The sequence below is a fragment of the Marasmius oreades genome, chromosome 2 (genome assembly GCF_018924745.1).
Source record: "Marasmius oreades isolate 03SP1 chromosome 2, whole genome shotgun sequence".
In the NCBI taxonomy this organism is placed as follows: domain Eukaryota; kingdom Fungi; phylum Basidiomycota; class Agaricomycetes; order Agaricales; family Marasmiaceae; genus Marasmius; species Marasmius oreades.
This window is the reverse complement of record NC_057324.1, coordinates 2,269,030-2,294,106: the sequence shown is the minus strand read 5'-3', so window position 1 is coordinate 2,294,106 and position 25,077 is coordinate 2,269,030. Positions and strand designations below refer to the sequence as shown.

Genomic DNA, 25,077 nt, shown 5'->3' with positions numbered 1-25,077 from the left:
CAGACGACGGTAATCAGAGAGAAGTGGAAGTGGAACCGTTGGAGGTTGCGCGGTGGGGTATAACCGTCAGCGACCAAACAATTACAATCATGGGATCTTTCCCTCGAAAATTTTGGTTCGGTTCACTACACATAGCGGGATTGCGACCGACAATGACCCTAGCACAAATTCTTAAATGCGATCCATCCTCTGTTTCTTTTACTCCCTCTGGTCGATTGGAAATTTCATCACCAGAAACCCTTCAGTCCTTGCAGACCGCCGTCCGCCATCTCAAATCCCGTCATCCAGTTGTCTTCCCAACAGAAACTGTGTATGGTCTTGGAGCTCTCGCACTAGATCCAATTGCTTCTTCTCTTATCTTCTCTACGAAGGGCCGTCCGGCAGACAACCCTTTGATAGTCCATGTTTCGTCGATGCAGATGTTGCACCGTCTCATTCCTAATGATTTTACAATACCTCATTCTTATCGCGTTCTTATGACGCGTTTTTGGCCCGGGGGGTTGACTCTACTCTTCCCAAGTAATTCATCCATTGTGCCTTCTGTCATCACCGCTCAACAACCTACTGTTGCCGTTCGAATGCCCTCCCATCTAATTGCCAGAGCTTTGATTACTCTCACCGACGCACCGATTGCTGCGCCCAGTGCAAACTCCTCCGGAACACCTAGCCCCACCACCGCCGAACACGTCTTTTTAGACCTTGGCAGCAAACTCGGCTACATACTCGATGGTGGACCGTGTGCTGTAGGGGTAGAGAGTACTGTTATCGATGGCTTGAATGAGGATGGTAGTATTCGTGTGCTGAGACCGGGTGGTGTCACCGTCGAGAACATAGAGCGAGTGTTGAAAGAAGACCTTCCTGATGACCAGCATATTCCACGAGTCCTGGTGCATCGTCGCGACTATAGCGATGAAGTGCTCGAGGCTGCTCCGACAACACCAGGGATGAAATACAGACATTACTCTCCCTCGGTTCCAGTGACTTTACTTATGACCATTTCTCCTCCTCCGACCGGAGTCATTCCCCAGGACATACATTCCTACCTGACTACCTTATCCTCGACACCCAATACCCCATCCCCCACCAGAGTTGGTGTTATGTTTCTCACAGACTCGCCACTCGGGACGTATCACCTGCCCCACTTGAATAGTGTTGAGTGGCACCGCTACGAGCTAGGACCGAAGTCAGACCCTTCAATCGCTGCGAGGAGATTGTTCAATGGTCTGTTGTCGTTAGAACGAGAAGGGGTTCACACAATACTAATTGAAGAAATAGAGGAGGTGAAGGAGGGTTTGGCGGTGATGAATCGAGTACAAAAAGCCGCGACACAGTCGAGTTGGGTGTATGTCTAATTCGAGTCGTTCGCTGCCATGCTACTAGTCCACCAGTATGCCATTGTGGATCGATCGATATCTCGCGTATGAGGTTGCATCGTGGTCAGAATTCAAAGCCTCGTGTTTGAGTTCGACGCGGTCATCATCGGATGGCCCCTGGACGTGATGATTTGAAGATCGGATGTCTTCGGCGCTTACAATGTTTTGAAGAGATGTTCTTTGACTATCAAAAACGTGTTACAACGTGTTTTCGCCCTTCGCCGCTTGTCTAGTCAGTCCTATGTTTGATAAACATTACCTGATGTAAGATCCCTTTGACCTTTCCAACTTTCGGGGTGGCACCAGATATGATCTCGCTGAGTTGTGGCAAACGTGAACTTCAAATTCCGTGTTATAAAGAATGATTCGGTGCAGTCAATCAAGTGAGCCTTCTTTTAGTCTTTCAACGCTTTCGCCGGGGAATGGAAAACACTGGTAGGTTCTTTCTCATTTTTTGGCTCGTACCCGTACTCGTCTAAATCATTCTTTGTAGTGGAATTCGTGGATACTTCGAATTCGCCGAGCTCTTCATCCTCACGGTCCTGGACTTTGCCTAACATTTCCGCTCGCAATGAGGCCATCACCAATATCCTTTTCCTAGATTCTGTGTGCGTTTCCAAAGCTTTCCACTCCGAAGGTTTAGGGCAGACCACTGCTCTAGAGGTCCCGCAGCTTCCATCTCTCCCTCCACTCAGTTCTACCCCTTCTCTGTCTCCTGCGCCCGAGAAACAATGCCAGAAGCACATCCCTCGCCCACTCAATGCTTTCATGCTTTACCGCTCGGATTTACTCAAGAAAAAACAAATACCCCCGAATGTCGAGAGACGTCAACAAGCTCTCAGCAGCCTTGCCGGCCAATGTTGGAACATGCTGGCCCCTGAAGAGAAACAAAAGTGGCAAACCAAAGCTGCAGAGACTTATCGATTACATCAGCTCAAGTATCCCGATTACAAGTTTTCCCCGTCTCCCAAGGGTAGCGGCCGAAAAGGGAAAGGCAAGAACACTGTCTCCGAGTCTGCGGTACGAGCTTTGAGGGAGAAATATGTTCATATGCCCGGACCAACCGTACCTCCTGCACGCCGACGCCGGGGTAAGAAGGCGAAAAAGGACGCTCTTAAAGACGAACAACCGTCTGACGTGGAGACACCTTCGGAGGCATCTATTACTCCTTCATTGTCTCCTGTTATAGCACCATTACCGCCGTGGCCAGCACCAGTCTACCCGTTCCCACACCCTGGCTCGAACAGTGGCGAAGGTGCCACTCTTCCGCCCGACTTTCCGTCCCCTTCACTCCCCATTTACTTTGCAGATAGGCGGCAGATGTCAACCGGTCCCAGCTCTTCGATGAGCTCTGTGGATCCATACTTCACCCAGCTGCCGGCCAGTCCACTGTCTGTCCCATTGTCAGTTCCAAGATACGATATGACCTTTCAGGGATATGTTACAGTGAGTTTTTCTCCTGTCCTAGAACGGCAAAATGGTTCTAATTAACGTATAGCCCTCTTTCTATAATGATGGCTATCACTATACCGAATCCTACGGGGCAGTCGAAACCGATGCGTGCACCAAAAATATCGATCCCCTCCACTGCATGATGCCGTTTACCACCGTCGACCCGAATGGGATTTCAGAGCAATCATTCCGGTACTCTCTCACCACGAATGAAACTGAAATGCCCTCCCTCATTCCCATGATCCCGTCCTCCTCCGATTTTGGGCAGCAAACATACGCGTTCTCCTCGGATAACCCCGCATACCTCACATACCTGTGACCATTGATGATATTTGACTTGTGATTCTCCCAGTTTGTCGTATTAAATACGGGGACATAAGTCTTCACCCTGCCGGTCATGTAATATTTCCTGTGATTCTTTAATTTCAATCAAAGTCGGTTTATGCTACAGCGCTGCTTTATCCGAGTCCTCCGTCACTTCGAGAACAAGACGTTCCAGCTTTTCATCCAAGCCGCGAGCAGCCTCTCCAAGTTCAGTATTATCACTTTCCAAAGCCATGACCGAAGATGGTAGGTGATAAAGAATATAGGTTCCTGTACGATCTTCCTTCTCGAGAACGAGTAGACGAGGAGGAACGTTATACGAAGCACGCAGGTCGTGCTTCATGATTGTTTGCGCAATCTGAGGGTTGCCGATCGTGTAAACCGCCACGAATGGGACCTTGTCGTCGTACAACTTTAACCAGTTATCATGCCTCATCGACAGGAAATACCTGTGATTTATGAGGAGCCGGTCATTTACATTTCCCATTAGGCTCGAGAGTGACTCACACAAAATCATTTCCTCCAGATATTCGCCTGATCCCTTCCTCCAGCTCCTTTCTTGTACCCGCGGTTGCTATCGTGGGAATGAGGTCCTTGCTCTCTGATCTGTTAATTCGACCGTCGAGACGTGAAACGACCTCTCCAGGAGCAAGGGAAGTTTCGAATCGGACGAGTTGGGCGGTGAATGGAGTGACAGTCTTGACTGCAGGCATGCGGGAAAAGATTCAGAATACATTCGGATGACTTACACTTATCTATCTTCTGATCTTGATCAACAATAGATTCAATAACTGAGAAGCGACTGAATGCGGGCGGGTTGCACGGGAAGCTGACCGTGCTTCAAATCAAGCCTCTCTATCTGTTCATGAAAATTTAGCGTACATGAAAATATACAATGTGAGTAGTATAGGAATTCCTGGGCCTGGGCTCAATCCACCTTCGTGACCTCAATGACGAGACGCTCTAGCTTTTCATCCAAGGCACGAACAGCTGCTACAAAATTCCCCTCATCCCCGTTTAAACTCATGACTGAAGATGGAAGATAATAAAGGACGTAAGTTCCTGTGCGATCCTCCTTTTCAAGAATGAGCAAACGAGGAGGGATGTTATAGGCGGCGCGTAGGTCGAACGTTGAAGACACTAGATGCTTTGCAATCATCGGGTTGCCAATGGAGTAAACGGCCACCAGTGGCGTCTTTTCGTCGTAAAATTTCAGCCAGTTATCATGCCTCATCGACTGCATGAGCCTAGAAAGAGATGAGTCATCTTGTAGTGCTCAAATTTGCAGCTGCTCACATGAAGTCATTTCCTTGTGTGACACCGCGAATCGTTTCTTCAAGCTCTTCTCGTGAAGTGATAGAAGGCAGCGAAGACATGAATTTCATACTGCCTTCCCTGTTGATTCTGTCTTCGATGCGTGAGATGACTTGTTGGGGAGAAAGAGTGGTTGCATATTGGACGAGCTGAGCGGTGAGGGGAATGACGGTCTTGACTACTGACATGGTGAATCAGTCGATGCCTTCAGAAGATCCGTTTCCGGTTGGCATTTATATGTTTCCGTGCATGTAAAAAAAAACCAAGTTATTGTATAAAACACCGAGGTCCCCGAGGTTTTGTGAGCGGAGGTCGAATCACCGTAATAGCCCAGAATCCTGGGCCGCGTTGAAAATTCCTTTTATGACCTCCGTTAGCGTTCTCACTTCAGACGACCTCCTTCGTAGTCAAGAACAGTCTCTGGGGAAAAGGAAGAGAACTTATTCCCTACGCGATACTCCCCTTCACCAGGATTCTGCCTCAGATAACAATAATGAAGAATCTGATGAAGCTGTCGAGCCTGCGTTTAAACCTAGAATCGATGGCGACGAGCTTCAGGAGGACGAAACAGATGGGGACTCCGATGAAGATGAATTCATCAATACATCATTGAGAACGACAGAACGAGTTGGAATATCGCGATTCTCGAAAACAAGCCCTAGTTCACCGTTCAACACTCCCGTTCAAGCTCAACCGCGTTCTCCTGATACATTTGCCGCACTCGGTGTATCTTTATCTCTCCGTAATACCCTCCAATCAATATCGATAACCGTTCCAACACCTGTGCAAGCCGCATGTATACCTCCACTTCTAACCGGTAGGGGACGAACGTTTTCGTTGTTTACTCGTACTCACGTCCCACTCAAACTCTAGGGAAGGACTGTATTGGGAATGCGAAGACAGGGTCCGGTAAAACTATTGCGTTCGCTTTACCAATACTCCAAAAGCTTTCTGTGGATCCGTATGGCCTCTTTGCACTAGTCCTGACACCGACAAGGTATGCTTAAAGTGTTGGCCGATTTGCCTACATGCTCAGTCATGGTTAGAGAGCTTGCGTTCCAGATATCCGAACAATTTGCCGTGTTGGGAGCTCCCATGAACATTAGGACAGCAGTGATTGTCGGTGGAATGGACATGATGGCCCAAGCATTAGAACTCGACAATCGACCACACGTTATCGTCGCGACACCAGGACGGATGGTTGATCATATGAAGAGTGGACAGAATGAATGGACTTTATCTAAAGTAAAATTTCTCGTAAGTGTCCTGTAGCGGTGGATTGGCACAAAGTCTGGATGTTTCAAAGTAGGTTCTCGATGAGGCGGATCGACTGCTTTCTCCGACTTTCACTTCAGACCTTTCGTACTTGTTTGAAGCCCTACCTACGGAGCGGCAGACCTGTCTATTCACTGCAACCTGGACTCCGGCAATCGACTCGGTCGCAAACGCTGCGCCGAAACCAGGAAAAGAGCCTCCCTTTGTACATAAAATGACCGAAGGGTAGGGTCAAGCTCTCGTCAAGGAATCATGCCTCATTAACATTCTATTTCTATCAGAGTCGAAACAGTCGCAACACTCAAGCAATACTATTTCCTCGTCCCGTCGCACGTCCGGGAAAGCTATCTCTTCTACCTTCTCTGTCATCCTCCGGAGAGTATACTCCACATGCGTCGAGCACCACCAGAGACGTACAAAGACAAGAAGAAAGGGAAACAAAAGAATAGAAAGCAGGCCGATGATACGGAAGAAATCGTCCAACCTCCTCCCACCATCATCTTTTGTGCTCGTGCGAGAACAGCTGCCTACGTCACATTGCTCCTGAAGAACCTTTCTGTCCGGAGTACTGCTTTGCATTCACGATTGACGCAACGAGAACGGTTGAACTCCCTTTCGCTATTTCGGTCTTCCGTCATTCCCGTCCTGGTGTCGACGGATGTAGGTGCGCGTGGTCTGGATATCGAGGACGTGGCGATGGTCGTGAATTGGGATTTACCTCATGAGCCCGAGGAGTACACTCATCGAGTTGGTAGAACAGCACGTGCCGGCCGAAGTGGAGTTTCGATGAGTTTCGTCACAGAAAGGGACGAGGACAAGGTCATCAAGATTGAGACCCGGATTGGTGTCAAGCTCGAAGAGTATCGATTACCTGAGAAAGCAGTCCTGGAGCAGCTGAATGCAGTTTCCACAGCCAAGCGGCTTGCCAATATGGTGAGTGCTTGTTGTGACAGGCTGGCCGATGACTAAGCCGAATACGTCAGGAACTGCATGACACGGAGTTTGGGAAAAGGGAAAAGATTCGCAGGCTCAAGGGCTCTAGATGAGTCGATTCAAGTCAAATTTGAGATGCGCTCGTCGCCGTGCCTGATTCTATACCTATCGTCGCGTATAGAACTCAGTCGTGTTTCCTATTCTTTACTTTTTATTTTCTTGTGAATTTCGGCTGGCTTGAGACAAGTCTGGGATGAATAAGATGACAGTGAAGCTCGAGTCTTAGTCACGACTTCGCAGCTCCACTCCTTACCCTCTTACCGCATTATCAAGGTCAGTCAACACCACCGTTTTTCATTCAAAAGCTGTATTCAGTGTATTCATTAGTCTCTCAACAATGGAGAACACTGATTGGGACTCCGTTCTTCAATTTGCTTCACAGGAGGACATTGATGTCCCCCCTTTCCACGAAAGGGGTTCACTGGATAAGGGTGGCCAGCTACAGGTCCCTACTCCTCCAGTGCGCGCCCTTACTTCTGCATTCCGTGATCTCCAGCTGACCTCTTTCCTGTAGCAATCTCATGGAGGCTCTCCTATCGCTGAAGATCCGAATGACGAAAATGTCCTTGTTTCAGTATCAACCACCTTTTATCCAGGAGCAAATAACCATTCTCTTCCACCCGACCTTGCTTTATTATCCTCGGATTCAGTTTTCTTCTACGTTCATTCAGACCTGCTCCTAGCAGCATCAACCAATCGTTTTATGTCGCTACTGCCAGAAGGTCCACCCAAAGGAGCGTGGCACAACTTGGTCGTTCAAGTCGACGAGAAATCACCTATTCTGAATGTTATTCTGCACGTCGTCTATGGTATGTCGTGTGCTCATTATTGTCCATCTTTCGAAACCCTTTCCACTGCTGTCGACCGGCTACCATCGTATGGTATCCAGCCAAAAGCGCATATCACTCCCTCAACGCCCTTATACACCGTCCTTCTGTCCCATGCCCCGTTATGTCCTCTGGAACTCTACACTTTTGCTTCAAAGCACGATCTGTTTGACCTGGCTGTCTCCACCTCACCACACCTACTTTCATTGCCCCTCTTCACGATCACGGACGAGATAGCGACGGAAATCGGTCCCAAGTATCTCCGGAGGCTCTTCTTTTTACACATCGGCCGGTCAGACGCACTCAAGCGGGTATGTTCTACGTTCGAATTGGCTCTACGACGTTGACATGGGGAACCGACAGCTCCTACTGCCACCCCCACACCCTCACGCTCCGACCTCACACTGTGATTTCACTGACCAGAAAACCCTCACAAGAGCATGGGCTCTGGCATCCGCCTATCTAGCGTGGGATGCACGTCCTGGTATGTTTATCCAAGCGTGCCATCCGGTTTGCTAATGGTTGCTGTTGTTAGACCTTTCCCCCAGCTTTTTGGAATCTGCATTACGTCCGTTAGCAGAGCATTTATCCTGCGACCTTTGTAAAAGATCCTTGAACGAACGCATCAAAAATGTTCTTGTGCAATGGTCCGTTATAAAGGTGAGCGAAAATCATTATCAAACAAGGGTGACGTCTGATAAACAATCTAAGCGCACAATATGAACTTACGAAGTTTCTCTTTTCTACTCTGTTTCGCCACGGTTTGGCTCTCCAACAGTCACCAGTAATGTTATTTGACACACGGCCCTCCTGCACAGCACCTGTATACACAAACCCACCCGCATCCTTATCCTTATCGTATTCAAGAGCCCAAACCGTTTCGTCTTCGTCCATCGTCTTGTTGGCGTACGACCCAATCGTACCTTGTACTTTATGTTTCAACTTTAGGGTATCCTTCGACGCCGCTTAGGAGTATCCGTCACCCGCATTCACGAACACGATACCCTCTCTCTCACCCCTTTGTACATTACGTGGAATCTCCTTCCCTCTCAAAAAACGGTACATTAAGTTCTTTTCATCCCCGTGTAGTTATAGCGACCTATTCCTTACTCTAGCAGATCCATACACGTACGCCCTTGTAGCCCATTGCCTATATATACACGAATAATGGCATTCCCCGTCACTGATGAGTCAGTTGAGACACAATGATTGATATTCAACAACGATCCGAGGGGTACATACAGAAGACACGAATGGTATAGGGAGAAGCTGAATCAACGAGATTTCTCTTCGGCCAGAATGGCTTCGTTCAATTCATCAAGAGGTGCAAGTTCTTTCTTGTCCACAAGATCGAACTATGAGAAGAATGGTAAATTGTCGTTTTGCGAGAACTATCGTAAAGTTTACCTCGTGTATGAACAGGAAGAAATGCTTGTAGCTCGTATTCAGATGAGCTAAAAAGTGAATCAAAAAAAAAAAAAAGAGTTGATCATCAATGGCCGGTGGGTGGGGGTTTGCTCACCTTCAATACCCAACGCACATATATGATCGAAATGGCTGCTGTATATGTGCGCATATACTCTGAACAACCGACGAACAATCGTCCGTACGGTGTCCCTGAAATTCTTTGGGAAGGGTACACCTGTGTGTGTGATATTATTTAGGTCCCCCCACAATAACCGTATCTGAATGCTACTCGCCAATTTTATTCGGAAATACAGCTTCGTCTTCTAATAGGTTTTGGACCCAGTTCATGAGTGCATCGACGTATTCAGGGGCTGGTAACTTTGTTGGTCGCTTGTACTTGACACCATCTTCCCAGAGGTATTCATATCTATCTTGAATGTGTTAAAAGAGTTATGTCTGATTCCTCTAGAGGTCGCCGTGCACCTGGGGCCTGCAGACATGATCGGACACTGAGGAGGGAGGATTAACGAGCAAAAACCGGGTGCTTTGATGGGAATCTACCTCCTGCCTCGTACAGAACTCTGTTACGGTCCCATAAAGCATATTGAGATGATTGAAGAAATCGACCGCTGGAATGGATATGAGATTTGCATATTGATGTGACAGACGATGCTATCCACCGTGAACTGCTAGCCATTCGTTTGTGTCCTCGCCGTCTGGTAGTTGTACTGCTAACCTTAGATTTCCGGATCCCTGAGGTGATTTCAGATAAATTTGACATCGATAGAGCGGTGTCTTTTTTTGCAACTCACCAGAGTGGCCTCGGCGTATTTTCTGAGTTGATACTGCTTTGTTCCTTCGGGGACATCCTTACGAGGTTTGAAGGTTCGAGTCTTGCCTCTGAACGAGTTCAGGGTCAAGGAGTGTAGAGATGATAGCAAACGAATGGCCAAACTTACAATCCGAAGAATGAGGACATTTCGAACAGGTCGATGTCAATGATCTGAAGCGGACGTTCAGCTCGGACTTCTCGGCGATCAGCCAATGACTCGCTTCCAGAATCTTACCCACATTCCAGATGCGCACGTTCATATCATGGCGTTTGCACTCGTTCTTAGCGGCGCGCTTACTCTTACAGCGACATCCAAAATTGTAGTGCAATTATGATTTTGTGTAGCTCCCCGCCTTTGTTTGTTGTAAATAAAGCAAGTAATCCAAATTTGGTAACCATGAGGTAAGTTGGTGCTTTGTGGGTATCACGTCGGGATGGTTTGCCAATTTTGGAATGCTTTTTATTTACTACAAACAAGGGCGGGGAGCTACACAAAATCATAATTGCGCTACAATTTTGGATGTCGCTGTAACACAGCTCCGGTCGCACACGAAGTTGGAGTCCTGAGAAGATTACACGCACGGTCATGGTCACCAAGACTGTAGGAAATCCATTGGTAATCGGCGTAAGGCGGAATATTCGAGTTACCGTTGTGTACTATCGATTTATCCAAACTCTCCGCAAGGTGGACATACTTATGCCGCCAGTTTCACCGTGTCCCAGTCCCATTTTCTTGGGATAAGGGCTAAGACTTAGTTCATGCATGACGTTGCAATGCACCGGATAAACATACAGCCGGGTGGCTATAAAGACAGACTCTTACATGTCAGACACCTCCTTCACACCCACGAAATGCCTTCAATTCTCTTCATCTTCACTTCAGCAGACAAGACCCTAAAAGGGGATCAAACAGTGGGTTTCCTGTTCATTCAACCCACCTAAGGATTCGTCCTCATCAAAAATTTAGGGTTACTACCTTCCTGAGGCCGCTCATCCGTACTATATTCTGGCACCCCACTTCAACATCGACTTCGCTTCTCCAAAGGGTGCCAATCCTCCCGTTGATGAAGGTAGCGTCAAGGTACAATCCGAATACTGTTCAATGACAATGGGCCGCGACCGCGACTCACACACTCCCTGCGCCAGATGTTTGCTCAAGACAAGGAATGCATCCAATGGTTGAAGGACGACACTGTCAAGTCTAAATTGGCCAATGCCAAAAAGTTGTCGGAAGTTAATGCTAGCGACTATGATGCAGTCTTCTATCCTGGCGGCCATGGTCCTGTCATTGATCTTCCATTCGATATCGTCAATCACAAGCTCGCTTCCGAAGTATGTGCCTACTTGACTTGACTGCGATACCGACTCACACTGCAACGTCAGTTTTATCAATCTGGAAAAATCACTTCTGCAGTGTGTCATGGACCTGCGTAAGCATGACCCTACTGTCATTCCAAAACAACTAAACCTCTCATTACGTTTTGTACGTTCAGTGCATTGGTAGGTGCGACTGGGAAAGACGGAAAGTCCGTATTTCATGCCAGGAAAGCTACTGGTTTCTCGAATGTCGAGGAAGAGCAAGTTCAAAAGGTCGAGGTCAGTAATAACTATCAGCTAACCCACCTAATCGAAGAATACTTACCGATCACGAACCTTTTCCGCTCTGCCAGAGCGTCCCTTTTTTGGTGCGTCGTTACTGGTAGATATTGAGATCGATTGCTGACAATCGGTCCGTTATAGCTCGAAGACAAGATCAAACAGAACGGAGGATCGTATGAAAAAGCTGACGAACCATGGGGAGTAAGTCTTAACGTCGCAACTTTGCGGATGTTCGTTTAACACATTAACATTGTCCTAGGCTAAAATTGTTGTCGACGGAAACCTTATTACCGGACAGAACCCCAACTCCGCCAAAGGGGTTGGAGAAGCTATCTTATCAGCATTTAAGAAATGAAAGAAATGAAGGACGCCCGGTATGAGCAGAAGCTGTCTTTCAAGTATCGAATCAGCACGTTCGCCATGTATATTAGAAGCAGCGCAATTCGGATTGATCGTCTTTGAAAACAACACTCAGTAGATTGTTCGTGCAATGATGGACTATTAATCAAGCGCCTCAGCACAACTCATGGCAAAAATCTCATTGACAGTGACCATCGACAATAGGTTTCCGGTACTAGTAAAGGAGGACTGAGAATGTGCATACCAAGACCCCATGTCCTTCCCGTGGATCACCATCTAACTATCAATGCCTTCTATCCTCTTCGTATTCACCTCAGTAGATACGAACCTGCTCGGCGACCAGACGTTGCGTTTTGCTTTCTGGGTGTCCTGGAAATAGGCTGACGCAGTTCATCTCGACCTTACGAATATCGGGTTGAAGCCGCTCATCCATGCAACGTTTTAGCACCACATCGTGGCATCGACCTTATGTGGCCAAGAACCCACCCCTCCCGTCGACAAGGGGTCCTCTATGGTGCGATATCAATCTCGGAAAAGACACTATATTTACGGACTCGAACCAAATATTCATGCGCACAATGAAAGATTGAAGCGTCTAAGCCAAGTTAGCCAACGCGAAGAAGCGAAAAGCTGTCGGAACTGAGCACTCAAGGCTATCTCTGACGACAGCGTTACTCAGATAGCAAACGTTAGTTGTATCAAGCAGGAAAAATCGTTGCCGCAGTTTGGCACGTTCCTAACGAATTAAGAGCACTCGGCATTATTTACAGCGCGTTGGTAGGGCGATTGGAGGGTCTCTGTTCAAGGGGAAGAAACTCACTGCGTTCTCGAACGTGGAAGAACGAACACTGGGACGCAGCCAAGGCGAGTAGTAATCGTTCAATGCCAAAATCGAAAAGGTTCTCATATCGAGCTTCGATTTTCAAGCCGTTCCATTTTGTGGTTATTCGTAATTGATAGCCAACCTCCTACACAGACCCCAGACGACTGTACGAGAAACCCCAGGAGCTATAGGGGCTGCCACCCATAATCCTTCTATTGAGCTATCTCCGGGTTCAGGCTCAGCACTGGGCAGAAGAAATTACCTTCGTTATCCAGCATCCAAGTCGATATGTAATGAAGCTCACCAGTCCAATCATTTTTGTCATTCCGACCGAGACGGGTTTGGGGCGCTACCCTGACGGCTCAACGACCTAAACTCACATCAAGACGGACTTCTTCTTAACAGTCGATCATCTTGCATCAGCTCACATCATACGAGGTTGTGGTATCAGAGTACAAGCAAGCAGCTTCTTGTGTACGACGTAAACTTCGTAACTGAATGGGTCAAAGTGTGAGTTTTCTAGCAGCAGAGAAATGGCTATGCGACGACATTGTTCATGGATAGGTTCGAGGCTGCGGGTATAAACGTGGCCCCTTTACATTCAATCAACAATTAGACTACAAAGACAAGACAAGAAAAGCACCTCTAATTATACGCCACCGACATTAGCCAACCTTTCTTGAGAGTAAAACCATCGAGTGCCTCTTTTGCAACAGATGCAAGTTCTGCTGAAACGAAGGTAACCTGGGCCATTTTGACTTTATCTCCCTCAGCATTCGGAGCCTGCGATTGTGAGACATGTGTAGTCCGGAAGCCCTGATATCTGGCAACCAAGAATCAGACGAAAACTGAGAACAACACTCGAGGAAGGCTCACTGTTGGAAGAGCACAGAAAGGACGTCGTCTGTCACTTCCTGAGGAAGATTTGTACACAGAAGCCGCGCAGTTGGGTGGGGAACCGTCGGGGAGACCGTGTCTAGAAGTAGGCAGACTATGATTATAATCACATATATAGAGGTCGAAGAAACACACCATGACTTGACTTTTGCGCAGGAGCATCGTCATCGTCATCAATTTCCATCTCCTCATCGTCGGAATCGTTCTTCTCTTTCTTGTGCTGGGGTTGGTCATCAGCTTGATCTTCATCTCGAGACCTCTTTTTGTCCGTTATCCCGTTTTGCTTCAATAAAGCGCTAGCATTCACAGAGTTGGGTGGTACAAAATTAGGATCTTCTCGTCTTGATGTCGCGTATGATTTAGTTTTCGCGTAGTCGATACGCTAACAGAATGTGGTATTGAGAATTCGGATTTTCGCAACGAAGGTAATGCTCACAAGAGGTTTATCATAAAAAACCATCCCTTCACATGCGCGCATTGCTGAAGTTGCGCCTGCCAAGTCCGTGAAGACTAGGAAAGCCTGTCCTCTCATCGTCGCACTTTTGGATGCCACGATGTCTATGACACGTCCATAGGTGGTGAAAAGAGCGAGTAGCTGAGACCGAAGTTCATCCTTATTGACCTTATCGTTGAGATTATTTATGTAGAGCGTATTGTTAGGCTGGTTGGAGGAAGACATGGAAATGAAAATGGACTAAATTCCCACGGGACAAGAAATTGAATTTGTCGAACGACGCGACGATGGCGCGTGCTTTATTCCCTCCTGGCAGCCTTTGACTTCGAGTCCACGTTCGTTGCCAGCTGGTTGTTTGTCAAGGCGAAAAAATCTCCTCCTCTCCCCTTTATGAACTCCTTCAGCGCTTCGGAATGGCTGCATCCTCGTCTTCTTCCCTTTTTCACTCTCTCATACCCTACGGACCCTCCCAAGAACCCTGATTCTTTTCATAACACCCAATATTACGGTACTGGACTCCAGGACCTCTGCCTAATCGTTACTATAATCGCTGTCTACGCTATTATACGGGATGTGTTTCGTCTAGGGGTCTTCGAACCGTTTGCACGATGGAAGTTGAACAGGGATCTTCAACAGAACTGCTCGACAAGGGAATTGAAGCACAGTGACAGTGTTGTCATTGGGAATGGCCGTAGCAGCTTGAACGGAAATGGTCATGTTACTGTCAACGGTAATGGCAAAGTCACCCGTCCCAACAAAAAGGAACAGCGAAAGCTTCATCGTCGTGTTCTTCGTTTCGCAGAACAAGGATGGCCGATTATATATTATCCTCTGCAGACGGCCTTTGGTGTTGTACGTTTTATTCTTCATTTCCTCCCGCTCTTGGCTCATTACCACACTGTACCCTTTCTAGTACATCAATCGCGAACTCCCGACTAGATTATTCAATCCAGTCGACTTGTGGATTGGTTATCCCCATATCCCCGTCGCTGGACCTGTCAAGCTCTATTACCTTGCTCAAACCGCGTTCTATTTGCATCAAATGCTAATTCTCAACGCTGAAGCTCCCAGGAAGGACCATTATCAAATGATGACCCACCATGTCATTACAGTATTCCTCATGGGGACCAGTTATTATTACAACTTTACTCGAGTTGGTTGCTTACTTATGGTCTTGATGGATTGGTGTGACATCTTTTTGCCTGTGAGTTGCTATTTCTCCAGTTTTCTCTTTTCGCCCTAACGGGAACGCCAGATGGCTAAGATGATTCGTTATCTCGCACTTCCCCAAATCTATTGCGACGCTACATTTGTGTGGTGGCTCATCTCTTGGTTCGTCACCCGACATGTTCTCTTCGTGGTTGTCATCTACTCTACGATGTTCGACCTACCCCGACTTCATCCATGGAAATGGGATCCCCCCAGTGGCCACTATCTCACCAAGGGCGCCCATGTTATGTTTACGTCCAGTTTGCTAGCTCTAGAGGTAATTCTTTCATGCAGTTTTATGGACACTGCTAAATTTGTCAATTTAGATAATTCAAATAATGTGGTTCGCGATGATATGCCGTATCGCATGGCGAGTTTTGACTTCGGGACAGGGTGCCTCGGATGACCGAAGTGACGAAGAAAGGTAACTCCCTCCCCGAATTCTTGATTGACCATTTACGACGCTGATCATTGACTTGTGCAGCCCCGGAACAGACGAAAAAGAGGAATAGATATAGATACCCAGCTCGATATTTATATCAGTGCAAAGGATCTCAGTCCTCTATGTGGCGAGACCGACGGCTGTAAAAGCTTCATGATACTATAGAATGCAACGTCCTGCTGCTCATCCTGAAACTGAAATGAGCCTACAAATTGTAACAACGTGTCACAAAAACAATCAGTTGAACGCCTATAATAGGTATAGGTCACACGCTGACGCTGACAAGTGTGACTTGCCTTATCGGGGGAATCTTTGGCCTCATCTCACTGCTACCATTTGAACCCACCTAGCCGGTACCTCATAATACCCAGAATTTCTTCTTTATTCTTTGTTACGACGAATAAATGATGGCAAGCTTTATGAGCATGTTTGGGGGTAGGAAAGACCCGAAGCAGTCAGCAAGAGATGCTATTGTTGGATTGCGGCAGCAGCTACAAATGATTGAGAAGAAGGAGGAATATCTACAGAAGAAGATCGACGAGGAACACGCTAAAGCGAGGGCGAATGCTGTATCAAACAAGGCTGGTATGGGACCACAATATCCATACATCTCACACGATTCGGGAAATTGACGAGACCAACTCTCCCTGAACAGTTGCAACCGCAGCCCTTAGACGGAAGAAGGCGCACGAGACGGAACTGGACAGGTTAGCAGGGACGAGATTGCAGCTTGAGATGCAAGTTAACACATTGGAGTCCGCGAACCTCAATGCCGAAACCATGGGTGCGATGAAGAAGGCTGCAGATGCGTTGAAGACGATACACGGGAAGATGTGAGTCATGTGTCCTTGGATGCGTCGGATACTTATACTGTCACTCAGGACCATTGAGCAGGTTGATGCTACGATGGACTCTGTACGGGAGCAGAAAGCAGTTGCGGACGAGATTGCAGACATTATTTCAACACCTGCCGGACTGGATCTAGACACGGTACCTCGAAACTTGCTCTGGTTTTTACCAGCACTAATATCCGAGTCACAGTCCGAACTTCAGGATGAGCTAGAAAACTTAGAGCAAGAAGTGCTGAATGAAAGACTGGCAGGGGCGGAACATGTTCCGATTCATAAGCCTGAAACAGCCCGTGCAGAATCAAGTAAGTTCCATCAGTTGCATGAAGAAATGTCCGCTTCAACATTTATCTAGGTCGACATCAAGAACCTGAGGATGAGGAAGCTGAGCTGAAGAAGCTGCAAGCATCCATGGCCCTGTAGTTTGTGATTTTACATCTATGGGTGCCTTTCGTGTTCGCTATCTATTCATCTCTTCAGTGTCTTGTTGCATACCTGCATTGTACTTAGTTATCCTTGTGTCAATTCACTATCATAATCCGGAACCAACGGGGTTTCGTCGTAATTCAACAACAAAAGCGAAGATTCCTCAGATGTAATTTTTACAGTAGTGCCCAGCATCAGACCCACGATGAAGATATTGCATTTGGTATCGTTATGATGTGCTTCAAGTAAGGTAATAAATGAATGCGAAGAAACCGAAGAAACCATTACCCAGAGATAATAATAGTGGAGGTATGATCAAGAGTGACCGCCTGCTATGCGAAGTCCAAGAACGCGTCGTACATCGGACGTGAATCGTAGTGAGTCGAGAACCGGGAGCAAGTCTAATAACGCCTCGTCTGATGGATCGTGAGTCCAGCCTTCAATCGGTACCCCATTAGCTACAATAAGTACATGAGAAGAGAGGATTGAGCAATATGCAGTTAAGACCGACCTTCATTGACTTTGTAGCTCACAGGAGAGTTGTCCACCAGGCAGACCCTCGCTAGGTCAGGCTCTACAATGGTGAGGTCCTTAGTGTACGATCCATTTGGCAGTTGAGTACAAGACTGGGAGAAACAGTGGTTAGATGACGACAAGGCGCGTGCTACACTTAGTAGACTCACGTCTCTGAACAATCGGTTCCCTAATATCCCTCGTCCAGCATCCAACCAATCAATAACAGGATCTGCATACTCTTTCATCGAGGCGGTGAATATTACGAGTGTATACCAACCAGAAACCTAATTTTTGTGATAAACGCAATGGATACTGATAGGTGGAGTGAGATGGAACACGCACAGTTCGAAGAAAGAAGTCTACAAATGGCCGCTTGTATACGTGGTAGAGAGTGCTCCGTCCACCCAAGACTACTTCAACAACATGGCCAGAACCTGCTTTCCTACTTCCAAAGGCCCGTATCCCAAATAGTCCGGAGCTGCCCGTATAGTTAGACATAGGCCGTGAGGTCGAATGTATGAGGGTCTCATCCAGATCAAGTACCAAGGTTTTCTGGAAGTGAAAGGGAGTCTTCCGCGTTGTCAACGTTGGAGTGGCTGAACGTGGTGTACCCGATGCGGAATCAGTTGTATGACTTGGCGTTGGGGAATCTGGAGAGACAGAGATGGAAGGTGGTACTGGAGATCTACGGTCTACTGCCGAAAGCGACGACGACGACGAGATGGAAGCCTCATCATCCGTGGTTTCCTCGATAATCAAATCCCTCTTCTCGTCAGCTATAGAGCCTGTCTGCTTTTCAACTGGAAGATAGCTAGTGACCAACGATGTCCATGCCCTTCGAAAAGTCTCCCATGCCCATGCCAGTATTCGAATTAGATATACTCGCCCGATCAATGAGTCCGAACGTGATTTGGGCGAGATTTGGGTTTCTAGTGACAGAGAAGGTTGTGTTGCGGCCCTTGCTGCAGAACTCGATGGTTCGGATGACGGATGTGAGCTTCGTCGTTTATGAGGTGAATGGGAAATCGAAGGAGAGAACAGGAAAGAACTAGTCGACCAGGTCTTCACCCGTTTCAGAGGCGGATCTGGAGGACGTTCTGACGATGCGTTCGGTGGCGGAGTTTTCGGAGAGGCGAGGACGTCGAATTGTCGAGAGAGATATGTCAGAGAGTTCATTCTCTGTCTTGAGGTATCTCTACGAGAGGAAGGAGAAAGGAATGAGGCAGTTGGAGGATCAGGTGTATGAGTATTACTGTACCGTTCCCCAACATCCACACGCGCGAGCCGCTGCTAGGTTTCCAAATGGCGTTAATTATCATTTGTTCCCGAGCATTCCTCATTCTCAACAATTCCTCAGAACACACGTTCGCTGCGTGCCGTGGAGTAAAGCGATGAGAGAAATTAATTGAGACTGAGTATATATAAATAGGTATCCAGTTAATCTAACAAATCGTGCGCCTTTTTAATCCGTGGAAAGCTGGAAAGATAGTCACAACCTCTGAGGAACTCTCGCCATTCATCATCTGAGAGAATATCCTGGCAAGTCAGCTGAAGGAAGTAAAGAGAGCATCAGAGTTCAACGTCGGTAAAGAAGGACAGTTCATCCTACCTGGCAACGAGTAGTTTTCTGATTCGCCTCCAGGTCGAGGACGCTTTCAGTTTTAGCACGAATTGGATCGGATCCAGGAATGTCGATGATTTCCTGATTCTGCCGAACGTTGGAACTAGACCGTAACATGAACGTGTTTTTCCCGTATTGCAGCGTAAGGGGGGTGTCGGGCTGTTGAGCTTGTGAATCCGAAAAGTTTAAACTTTCATGATCACTACATTAGTTGCTGTTTTGAAGTATGTCAAGATCGCTTACAATGAAGTGACAGCGTCCGCGTATGCTCCCAATTCCCTCGGCCAGTCCACATCTTGAATTGCGCGGAACTCAGCAGCTGAAAAACGTATGTCCATAGGACTGATGTTCGGTTGGAGTTCAATAGCCAACATCACGAGCAAAAGCGGCACTTACCGATCCGGTAACATCAGGTCTATTGCAGCCTCGCTTCCAAGAAAACATTGTCGCGGAAATGAAGGGATCTCTTGTTCCTCTCCTTTGGTCTCCGAAGGTTCTACGCCAGATTCGTCTGAAAGTGTTCGAGGAGGTGGGGGGGAGGCACTCGGCAGGGAAAGCGTCATCTCGAACTTAATTACTTTTGGGAATGGATTCCTGTTCTCCTGAAGTGGCGTCACGGTGGGAAGGGCTTGATAGACCAGCCGGTGTATAATGCTTCTGTTACCGGGCAAAGTCTCTAGTAATGCGGCTGGTAAACTGTCCCACCTTAGTTGGATGTGATTTAGACGTCAGACGAAACTAACCTGGTAGTAAAGATATGCCTCGCCCTATGGCTACTGATCCAATTAAGGCCCTTTCCTAGGGGCCAAGAACCTTTAAGAGGCGGAAGAATGGTTGGTTGCGGGGAAGGAAATAGTATATGTCCCATCCTGGTGATTGAAGATCAATGGATATAATGATGATTGGTAAAATCGGACCCACGACGCATAACTTTCTCGTGTATACGCGGAATCTCCCTTAAATAAGGTTTTCAGAAGTTGTCTCAGGTCCTTCACGTTTCTGTAAATCATGAAAACATGCTCGTAGACATAATGTCAAGTGACGCACTCTTCCAAATCAATTAGACGTCCACGTCCAAGCACCAGGCCACCAGTTTTGTCAATGTCTTCAGTAGCTTCTACTCCAATCCATTCACCCACCCCCCGCAGTCTGAAAGCACCTTTTGCATCTAAAAGCCAAGGGATAGTCCGGGTAGAAAGAAAAGGGTATAAGGCGTAACTATGGGGAAACAAAGACATAGGGGTGGCAGTTGAGCTGGCCACGCCAGGAGGTACGTATGTCAGGATAGATGGTTGCATATCTTCTGAAGTCTAAGAAGCCGCTTGAGTTAGGTGCGCAAATAGACAAGTGTTGAATTTAATCACCAGACAAGACGCTTGTGTAACCAGTCGTTTAGCAACAAGTGCAGATCGCGGATTACTTCGCTTATACGATATTCGTATCTTCAATGAGAGTCAAGGCGTGTCACTCAGAATATAATAGGAAACCTTGCCTCGTTTGAACCAAAATTTTCCGCAAAAGCACTAGAAATACGGGAAACGCGTTGGAGGAGAGTAATATTCGGGGTATTATTGGGTGGAAGAGTCAAGAAATCTTCTTCAATGTCCTGCATTCCGGTAAGGTTAATTTCATGAGCACAAGACGCCAACTGACCTCTTTCAGAGTAGCTACATGAGACCTCACGTGATCCAAAGCTCCCCGTAGACCTTCCACCTTTAGACCAAGAGGCTTCGAAGAGAAGGCGACATGCACATTGTATTCCGTCGAGAATTCAAGCAGGTCCGATCCATCTATTAGTACACGTCAGTGATATTCTTCTGCGTGCATGGAAAAACACTACCTTTTCCCAAAAATAAGAAGGACTGAGGAGGGTTGAGAGGAAAAACTTCATTTCTTGTCATTATGGTGAACTCCATAAGAAAATGAAACATAAGACATACACTCTGTTTCCACTTCACTCCAATCGCGACGGCGCTTCTGAACTACAGTCAGCGAGGGCCACCCCCAGCCTTGTTCGATGACTTGTACTGCAAACGCAGATTTAGTCCTTTGTTTCGGTCGAGAGATGCCGAGAAGGTCGACAAAATGAATAAGCTGCTTTTTGTTGAATGCTTGCTGTACTCTATCCAAGAGATTGTTGTATTCAACCTCGTATTGCGGAGTAATAGGATCGGAATGTCTGTCCGGTCTCAGACGTGTTAAATCCGCAAGTGTAACTATGTGTCTACTGGCGGCAATTTCGGCGAGGTACTCCTCAACTTTGGTGTCCTCCAACAGGTTTCTCGAGGGTGGTTTTGGAGCTCTTTTGGTCTTTTTCAACTTGGGGACCGATTGTAGTGGGTCGGTGGGAATATCGAATGAAGTTGAGGATGAGCTACTACCTGCAGACAGTGAGACAGCGTGCCGAAATGCTGCTTGGGTGGAATAGAGACGATGTACCCGGAACGAAAGGCATGAAGGGCAAGTCCGACGTTTTAAGATGGAGGCAAGGGACATAAAAATTACCAGGTCCGCGCATATTAATTTCAATTACATCAAGCTCGCGTGGGACCGCTTTTGTTGGTAACAACGAGCCGACAAGCGGCAAAAACATGCAAACCGACTTGTCCACACAATCCACATTGTGATCTTTGAAGAGCTTACATTGAACAGTGGAAATGAAAAGTATCAATAGACCACATGGAAACTGAAGCGCTGATGCCCAATGGGAGTGGCAACACATCGTGGTATGGTGATGAATTAATATTAGTTTCGAGAATGAACTTACTTGCCGGTCAGTTGAAAGAGATACTCTACGGCTGCTTGTCGCCCGGCACCCATTGAACGAGCATGACATTACATCCGTACCTTTTGTATACCGAATGGTACTAGATGACTACTTATGTTAGGTACCTGAATCCCTTTGTTACTTCAACTCCTTTCTCTGCGTCATTCTCCTCCTCCTCCAGTTTTTTGTTCAAGGACACCAAGTGAAGTTTCATGACAAAGCACAATACAATGGACAACCCAGCCGTAGAGATAGTGATGGCGTAAGAATTACGATAAGTAGGGTCCCACATTTTCGGCCAGACGTAGCTGTTTACTAGTTTTAGCGACCGGAAGACGGGCTCCTGTATGCTCATGAGACTCACGATCCAGCCACATTGCCCAATTGCGAAAAGGCATTAATGAAAGCGAGCGCAACAGCACGTTTTGAAGGTGGACGGATGAAGGTGTTACTAATCCAGGCAAGCATGACGATGAAACCCGCATAGGTTTGTGCCATTAAAAACCTAAGAAGTATTGTTATCAGGTACTGGAGGTTTTCCCGAAGAAATCAAACCAGCGTACAGTGCAACATATCTTGCTGCCGTGTTCATGGTGCTGATTGCAATGATGAAACCAACTATTCCGAACGTGAAAGGAAACGCGATATGATAAAATCGCTCCCCCGTTTTATCGGAATGGCTACATGGGCGCAGAGTTAGCAACGAACAAGCACAGAGGAAAGATTCGAGACTTACCGAGATATGATGAAGGATACAATGGTAGCGAATCCCCATGGAGGGGCGCACAACAGTAAACTAATAGTCTTGCTATACCCGAGAGTGTCCGTCAAAGTTGGAAAGAATGCGTTGAAAGAGAGAGCCACGACGATCGATGTCAAAGCAAGAGCAAACCACCACACTCTCCAGTCTGTCAAGCATAGCCAGAGCCCAGAAGTGCGTCCGCTTGGTTCGGTTTCATTGCTATCCCCGACACCGACATCCTCTTTCATTCTTTGCATGGCTAGTTTTCGCTCAAGAGGTGAAAGCCATTTGCTCGATTCAGGGAAGTCGGGAAGAATGAACATAGCAATAACTGCAATGGCTATGGTAATTGCGCCTTCGATGTAGAAAAGCCACCTGTTCGAGTACAACGTCAAATTGCATCCAAGAGACGACGAGGGCCAGATAATCACCTCCAAGCTGCGTGGCCGAGTGTATCGCCCATACTTAATATGCCCGAGGCGATGAGTGCACCTGAAGGTACCAGGTAGGTAAAAAGCACGAAGGCAATAATCAGGTAGTGTAACATACCAAAGGCATTGGATATAAGATTACCACAAGCAAGAATGGCTGTTCGGAGACCGATTTCATCTCGCCTGTACCACTGCACACTAAATCAGCATCGTGACGGAGAATCCGTTATATTTAAACTTTCCTTTGAGAGCAGGAACAACGCGCCGGGAAAAAATGCCGCCTCGACAAAGCCAAGAAAGAATCGAGTCAGGAGTGCGCCGACAAAGCTGGTCAGTCGAGATTCATGAGAGACCGGAAGGTTTATGTTGCTTGAGAAGGAACGTACTTGTGCGCGACGCCTGTAGCGAACGCAGACGAACATTAGTCTGTAACTAGTGAAAGAACGAGCTACCGTACCGGTCAGCACCGAAATCATGCCCCATATAATCATACAGCCTGGGAGATAGATTGATGGTTTTGCTATCCAGTTCAAGAACATGTTTCTAATACGGAATGTGAACTGAAGTAGTAGTAGAGAATGAAGGATGTACTGACGAGGGAATCTGCATCACAATATACCCTACGTACAGGATAGACAGAAGTGTCGGAAATTCTTGTCCTTGTAATTTCAAATCAGTCTCGAGTCCTCTGGCCCGAGCAGCACTGATGAGCACGATTTGAACCACAAGTGAGCGCTTGACCCAAGTGATTCTGCTGACAACTCACGCTGCATTGTTTCTGTCGATCTAAAAACCTTTCTAAGATAGTTGAAGGATTGAAAAAATTAGAGGTCTCACATAATTCAAAATGTAGATTGCGATGAGGATGCTCATCCTAAGATCAACCTTCAGCAACAACTTCTTCTCCAGCTTACGGCGAGCTTCAGTTCCCCCATATTCTTCATCAGCATCCGAAAGCTCTGATGCAGGATCCGAATTCTTCTCCTGGACAGAGTGAGTCGACCCGGCCATTGTAGGGAATATCGATGAGACGAAAAGGGTGAGTGCACTTGAAGACCCGCATGGCTTTTATAGAGTATTAAGACTTGGCTCCGGAAAGTTATTGGAGCGAGACCATGAGGTGATGCGTTGATAGATCCGATTGTTTGGAAATTTGAATTACGGACGACGAAAAGCATGCAAGAGGTACCGTCTAGTATAAATTGGGTGTAGCGGGAAGGAAGCGCAATAACTCCGGTCTTCGGGACTGCCACCACGTGACTAGGGCGCGTTCGCGTTGTTTGTTGATTTGTTCGTTCAGGATCCCCTATTCTCTGAACTCAATGACCAGCCGCGAACACGAACTCACTACTACCATCTTCATCAACTCCCTCTCACTGCTTGAATCACACCAGCTATCCGAGGGCGACTTCTGCCCGATATGTCTCGTCCCCTTTCAAGATATCCTCAACGAAAAGCCGATCTCGGAGGATTCTGCTATTGGGGTTACTCAGCTGGAATCCTGTGGACATATATTTTGCTTGAAAGAGTGAGTAGGGATGATTCGGTCTCGTGCCTTTCGCTGACTATATTTGTAACTATCATTCTCAGTCTCGTAGAATGGATCAGAGGAATGGTTTGATCGTTTTTTTTTGTGGATTCGCCTATCGCGGCTTATTTTAACGGCAGCACGGAAACTGTCCGACCTGTAGACACAAGTTCCTGGATATACAACCTCCGTCAGACTCGGATGACGAGTCCTCCGACGGTGGAGAGTATATTCCGGGTCCCGATGATGAAGAAGAATCGCTATACAATTATAACGACATTGAAGCTGACAATGAACTACTTACCGACGCAGACGACAACGCGTTCGATATGGAAACAGACGAGCTGGAGTTTGACATTCACAATGCCTGGGAACAAGACGGAGACACAGACCCTGACACAGATGGCGATTCGTCCGTGATAGACTCGGACGAAGCTTTCCAAACCGGTAAGGTCGTCTGGTTATCGTCTTCTGTCCTCAATTGATGTTTTATACTGCAGATGATGGAACTATATCAATACACGAGGAAGAGGAGTTGTGTCGTGGAATCATGGGCGACATCCGCGATGATGTAGAGCAGAAGTAATCGCACTTGTGATATTTCTATCATGGCATTG

At 47.1% G+C, this 25,077-nt stretch overlaps 16 protein-coding genes across 17 annotated transcripts; 8 read left to right on the top strand and 8 right to left on the bottom strand.

The window, feature by feature from the left end:
- Positions 1–89: 89 nt before the first annotated feature.
- Positions 90–1,352, top strand: E1B28_004417 (uncharacterized protein; the record flags this gene model as incomplete). Its single annotated transcript, XM_043148892.1, has 1 exon — positions 90–1,352. One exon carries the CDS (start codon positions 90–92, stop codon positions 1,350–1,352), a length of 1,263 nt encoding a protein of 420 aa, XP_043013494.1.
- Positions 1,353–1,795: 443 nt separating this feature from the next.
- Positions 1,796–3,144, top strand: E1B28_004416 (uncharacterized protein; the record flags this gene model as incomplete). Its single annotated transcript, XM_043148891.1, has 3 exons — positions 1,796–1,808; positions 1,867–2,819; positions 2,872–3,144. 3 exons carry the CDS (start codon positions 1,796–1,798, stop codon positions 3,142–3,144), a joined length of 1,239 nt encoding a protein of 412 aa, XP_043013493.1.
- A 115-nt stretch (positions 3,145–3,259) lies between these two features.
- E1B28_004415 (uncharacterized protein) lies at positions 3,260–3,867 on the bottom strand. The gene is made up of 2 exons (XM_043148890.1): positions 3,657–3,867; positions 3,260–3,598 (listed from the first exon to the last, which is right to left on the bottom strand). Exons 1-2 carry the CDS (start codon positions 3,860–3,862, stop codon positions 3,271–3,273), a joined length of 534 nt encoding a protein of 177 aa, XP_043013492.1. The 5' UTR covers positions 3,863–3,867; the 3' UTR covers positions 3,260–3,270.
- Positions 3,868–3,958: 91 nt separating this feature from the next.
- On the bottom strand, positions 3,959–4,792 carry E1B28_004414 (uncharacterized protein). The gene is made up of 2 exons (XM_043148889.1): positions 4,446–4,792; positions 3,959–4,396 (listed from the first exon to the last, which is right to left on the bottom strand). Exons 1-2 carry the CDS (start codon positions 4,649–4,651, stop codon positions 4,078–4,080), a joined length of 525 nt encoding a protein of 174 aa, XP_043013491.1. The 5' UTR covers positions 4,652–4,792; the 3' UTR covers positions 3,959–4,077.
- Positions 4,793–4,826: 34 nt separating this feature from the next.
- E1B28_004413 (uncharacterized protein) lies at positions 4,827–6,784 on the top strand (the record flags this gene model as incomplete). Its single annotated transcript, XM_043148888.1, has 6 exons — positions 4,827–5,280; positions 5,337–5,460; positions 5,510–5,720; positions 5,773–5,963; positions 6,020–6,671; positions 6,722–6,784. The coding sequence occupies 6 exons, from the start codon at positions 4,827–4,829 to the stop codon at positions 6,782–6,784; spliced, it is 1,695 nt and encodes a 564-aa protein (XP_043013490.1).
- Positions 6,785–7,068: 284 nt separating this feature from the next.
- E1B28_004412 (uncharacterized protein) lies at positions 7,069–8,281 on the top strand (the record flags this gene model as incomplete). Its single annotated transcript, XM_043148887.1, has 5 exons — positions 7,069–7,191; positions 7,246–7,869; positions 7,922–8,042; positions 8,094–8,218; positions 8,270–8,281. The coding sequence occupies 5 exons, from the start codon at positions 7,069–7,071 to the stop codon at positions 8,279–8,281; spliced, it is 1,005 nt and encodes a 334-aa protein (XP_043013489.1).
- Positions 8,282–8,716: 435 nt separating this feature from the next.
- Positions 8,717–9,987, bottom strand: MOB1B (MOB kinase activator 1B). The gene is made up of 10 exons (XM_043148886.1): positions 9,925–9,987; positions 9,778–9,865; positions 9,646–9,718; positions 9,527–9,594; positions 9,449–9,474; positions 9,259–9,392; positions 9,081–9,200; positions 8,966–9,012; positions 8,801–8,913; positions 8,717–8,741 (listed from the first exon to the last, which is right to left on the bottom strand). Exons 1-9 carry the CDS (start codon positions 9,942–9,944, stop codon positions 8,833–8,835), a joined length of 657 nt encoding a protein of 218 aa, XP_043013488.1. The 5' UTR covers positions 9,945–9,987; the 3' UTR covers positions 8,717–8,741; positions 8,801–8,832.
- Positions 9,988–10,601: 614 nt separating this feature from the next.
- Positions 10,602–11,862, top strand: E1B28_004410 (uncharacterized protein). Its single transcript, XM_043148885.1, has 8 exons — positions 10,602–10,709; positions 10,765–10,878; positions 10,944–11,129; positions 11,181–11,227; positions 11,291–11,393; positions 11,468–11,482; positions 11,538–11,597; positions 11,656–11,862. The coding sequence occupies exons 1-8, from the start codon at positions 10,650–10,652 to the stop codon at positions 11,749–11,751; spliced, it is 681 nt and encodes a 226-aa protein (XP_043013487.1). The 5' UTR covers positions 10,602–10,649; the 3' UTR covers positions 11,752–11,862.
- Positions 11,863–12,681: 819 nt separating this feature from the next.
- E1B28_004409 (uncharacterized protein) lies at positions 12,682–14,183 on the bottom strand. Its single transcript, XM_043148884.1, has 6 exons — positions 13,913–14,183; positions 13,612–13,858; positions 13,456–13,555; positions 13,223–13,402; positions 12,884–13,172; positions 12,682–12,823 (listed from the first exon to the last, which is right to left on the bottom strand). Exons 1-4 carry the CDS (start codon positions 14,153–14,155, stop codon positions 13,225–13,227), a joined length of 768 nt encoding a protein of 255 aa, XP_043013486.1. The 5' UTR covers positions 14,156–14,183; the 3' UTR covers positions 12,682–12,823; positions 12,884–13,172; positions 13,223–13,224.
- A 9-nt stretch (positions 14,184–14,192) lies between these two features.
- E1B28_004408 (uncharacterized protein) lies at positions 14,193–15,770 on the top strand. The gene is made up of 5 exons (XM_043148883.1): positions 14,193–14,782; positions 14,844–15,134; positions 15,186–15,416; positions 15,466–15,563; positions 15,624–15,770. The coding sequence occupies exons 1-5, from the start codon at positions 14,321–14,323 to the stop codon at positions 15,649–15,651; spliced, it is 1,110 nt and encodes a 369-aa protein (XP_043013485.1). The 5' UTR covers positions 14,193–14,320; the 3' UTR covers positions 15,652–15,770.
- A 121-nt stretch (positions 15,771–15,891) lies between these two features.
- SNF7 (ESCRT-III subunit protein snf7) lies at positions 15,892–16,991 on the top strand. Its single transcript, XM_043148882.1, has 5 exons — positions 15,892–16,166; positions 16,237–16,414; positions 16,463–16,571; positions 16,623–16,734; positions 16,785–16,991. Exons 1-5 carry the CDS (start codon positions 15,986–15,988, stop codon positions 16,850–16,852), a joined length of 648 nt encoding a protein of 215 aa, XP_043013484.1. The 5' UTR covers positions 15,892–15,985; the 3' UTR covers positions 16,853–16,991.
- E1B28_004406 (uncharacterized protein) lies at positions 16,983–18,624 on the bottom strand. The gene is made up of 4 exons (XM_043148881.1): positions 17,714–18,624; positions 17,539–17,655; positions 17,367–17,481; positions 16,983–17,313 (listed from the first exon to the last, which is right to left on the bottom strand). The coding sequence occupies exons 1-4, from the start codon at positions 18,545–18,547 to the stop codon at positions 17,171–17,173; spliced, it is 1,209 nt and encodes a 402-aa protein (XP_043013483.1). The 5' UTR covers positions 18,548–18,624; the 3' UTR covers positions 16,983–17,170.
- A 135-nt stretch (positions 18,625–18,759) lies between these two features.
- E1B28_004405 (uncharacterized protein) lies at positions 18,760–21,504 on the bottom strand. Of its 2 annotated transcripts, XM_043148880.1 has the most exons (13): positions 21,432–21,504; positions 20,933–21,373; positions 20,833–20,877; positions 20,646–20,782; positions 20,485–20,598; positions 20,357–20,434; positions 20,040–20,302; positions 19,914–19,991; positions 19,736–19,861; positions 19,389–19,688; positions 19,236–19,334; positions 18,981–19,182; positions 18,760–18,919 (listed from the first exon to the last, which is right to left on the bottom strand). In XM_043148880.1, the coding sequence occupies exons 1-13, from the start codon at positions 21,445–21,447 to the stop codon at positions 18,809–18,811; spliced, it is 2,010 nt and encodes a 669-aa protein (XP_043013482.1). In that variant the 5' UTR covers positions 21,448–21,504; the 3' UTR covers positions 18,760–18,808. The 2 variants fall into 2 exon arrangements, with proteins under 2 accessions (XP_043013482.1, XP_043013481.1); XM_043148879.1 differs by having other exon boundaries at positions 20,933–21,504.
- A 367-nt stretch (positions 21,505–21,871) lies between these two features.
- On the bottom strand, positions 21,872–23,048 carry E1B28_004404 (uncharacterized protein; the record flags this gene model as incomplete). The annotated part of the gene is made up of 5 exons (XM_043148878.1): positions 21,872–22,067; positions 22,124–22,264; positions 22,323–22,439; positions 22,496–22,876; positions 22,933–23,048. The coding sequence occupies 5 exons, from the start codon at positions 23,046–23,048 to the stop codon at positions 21,872–21,874; spliced, it is 951 nt and encodes a 316-aa protein (XP_043013480.1).
- A 245-nt stretch (positions 23,049–23,293) lies between these two features.
- Positions 23,294–23,943, bottom strand: E1B28_004403 (uncharacterized protein; the record flags this gene model as incomplete). The annotated part of the gene is made up of 5 exons (XM_043148877.1): positions 23,294–23,331; positions 23,390–23,475; positions 23,528–23,635; positions 23,699–23,718; positions 23,770–23,943. The coding sequence occupies 5 exons, from the start codon at positions 23,941–23,943 to the stop codon at positions 23,294–23,296; spliced, it is 426 nt and encodes a 141-aa protein (XP_043013479.1).
- Positions 23,944–24,240: 297 nt separating this feature from the next.
- On the top strand, positions 24,241–25,046 carry E1B28_004402 (uncharacterized protein; the record flags this gene model as incomplete). Its single annotated transcript, XM_043148876.1, has 4 exons — positions 24,241–24,460; positions 24,523–24,547; positions 24,601–24,907; positions 24,961–25,046. The coding sequence occupies exons 1-4, from the start codon at positions 24,255–24,257 to the stop codon at positions 25,044–25,046; spliced, it is 624 nt and encodes a 207-aa protein (XP_043013478.1). The 5' UTR covers positions 24,241–24,254.
- Between the last annotated feature and the right edge of the window lie 31 nt (positions 25,047–25,077).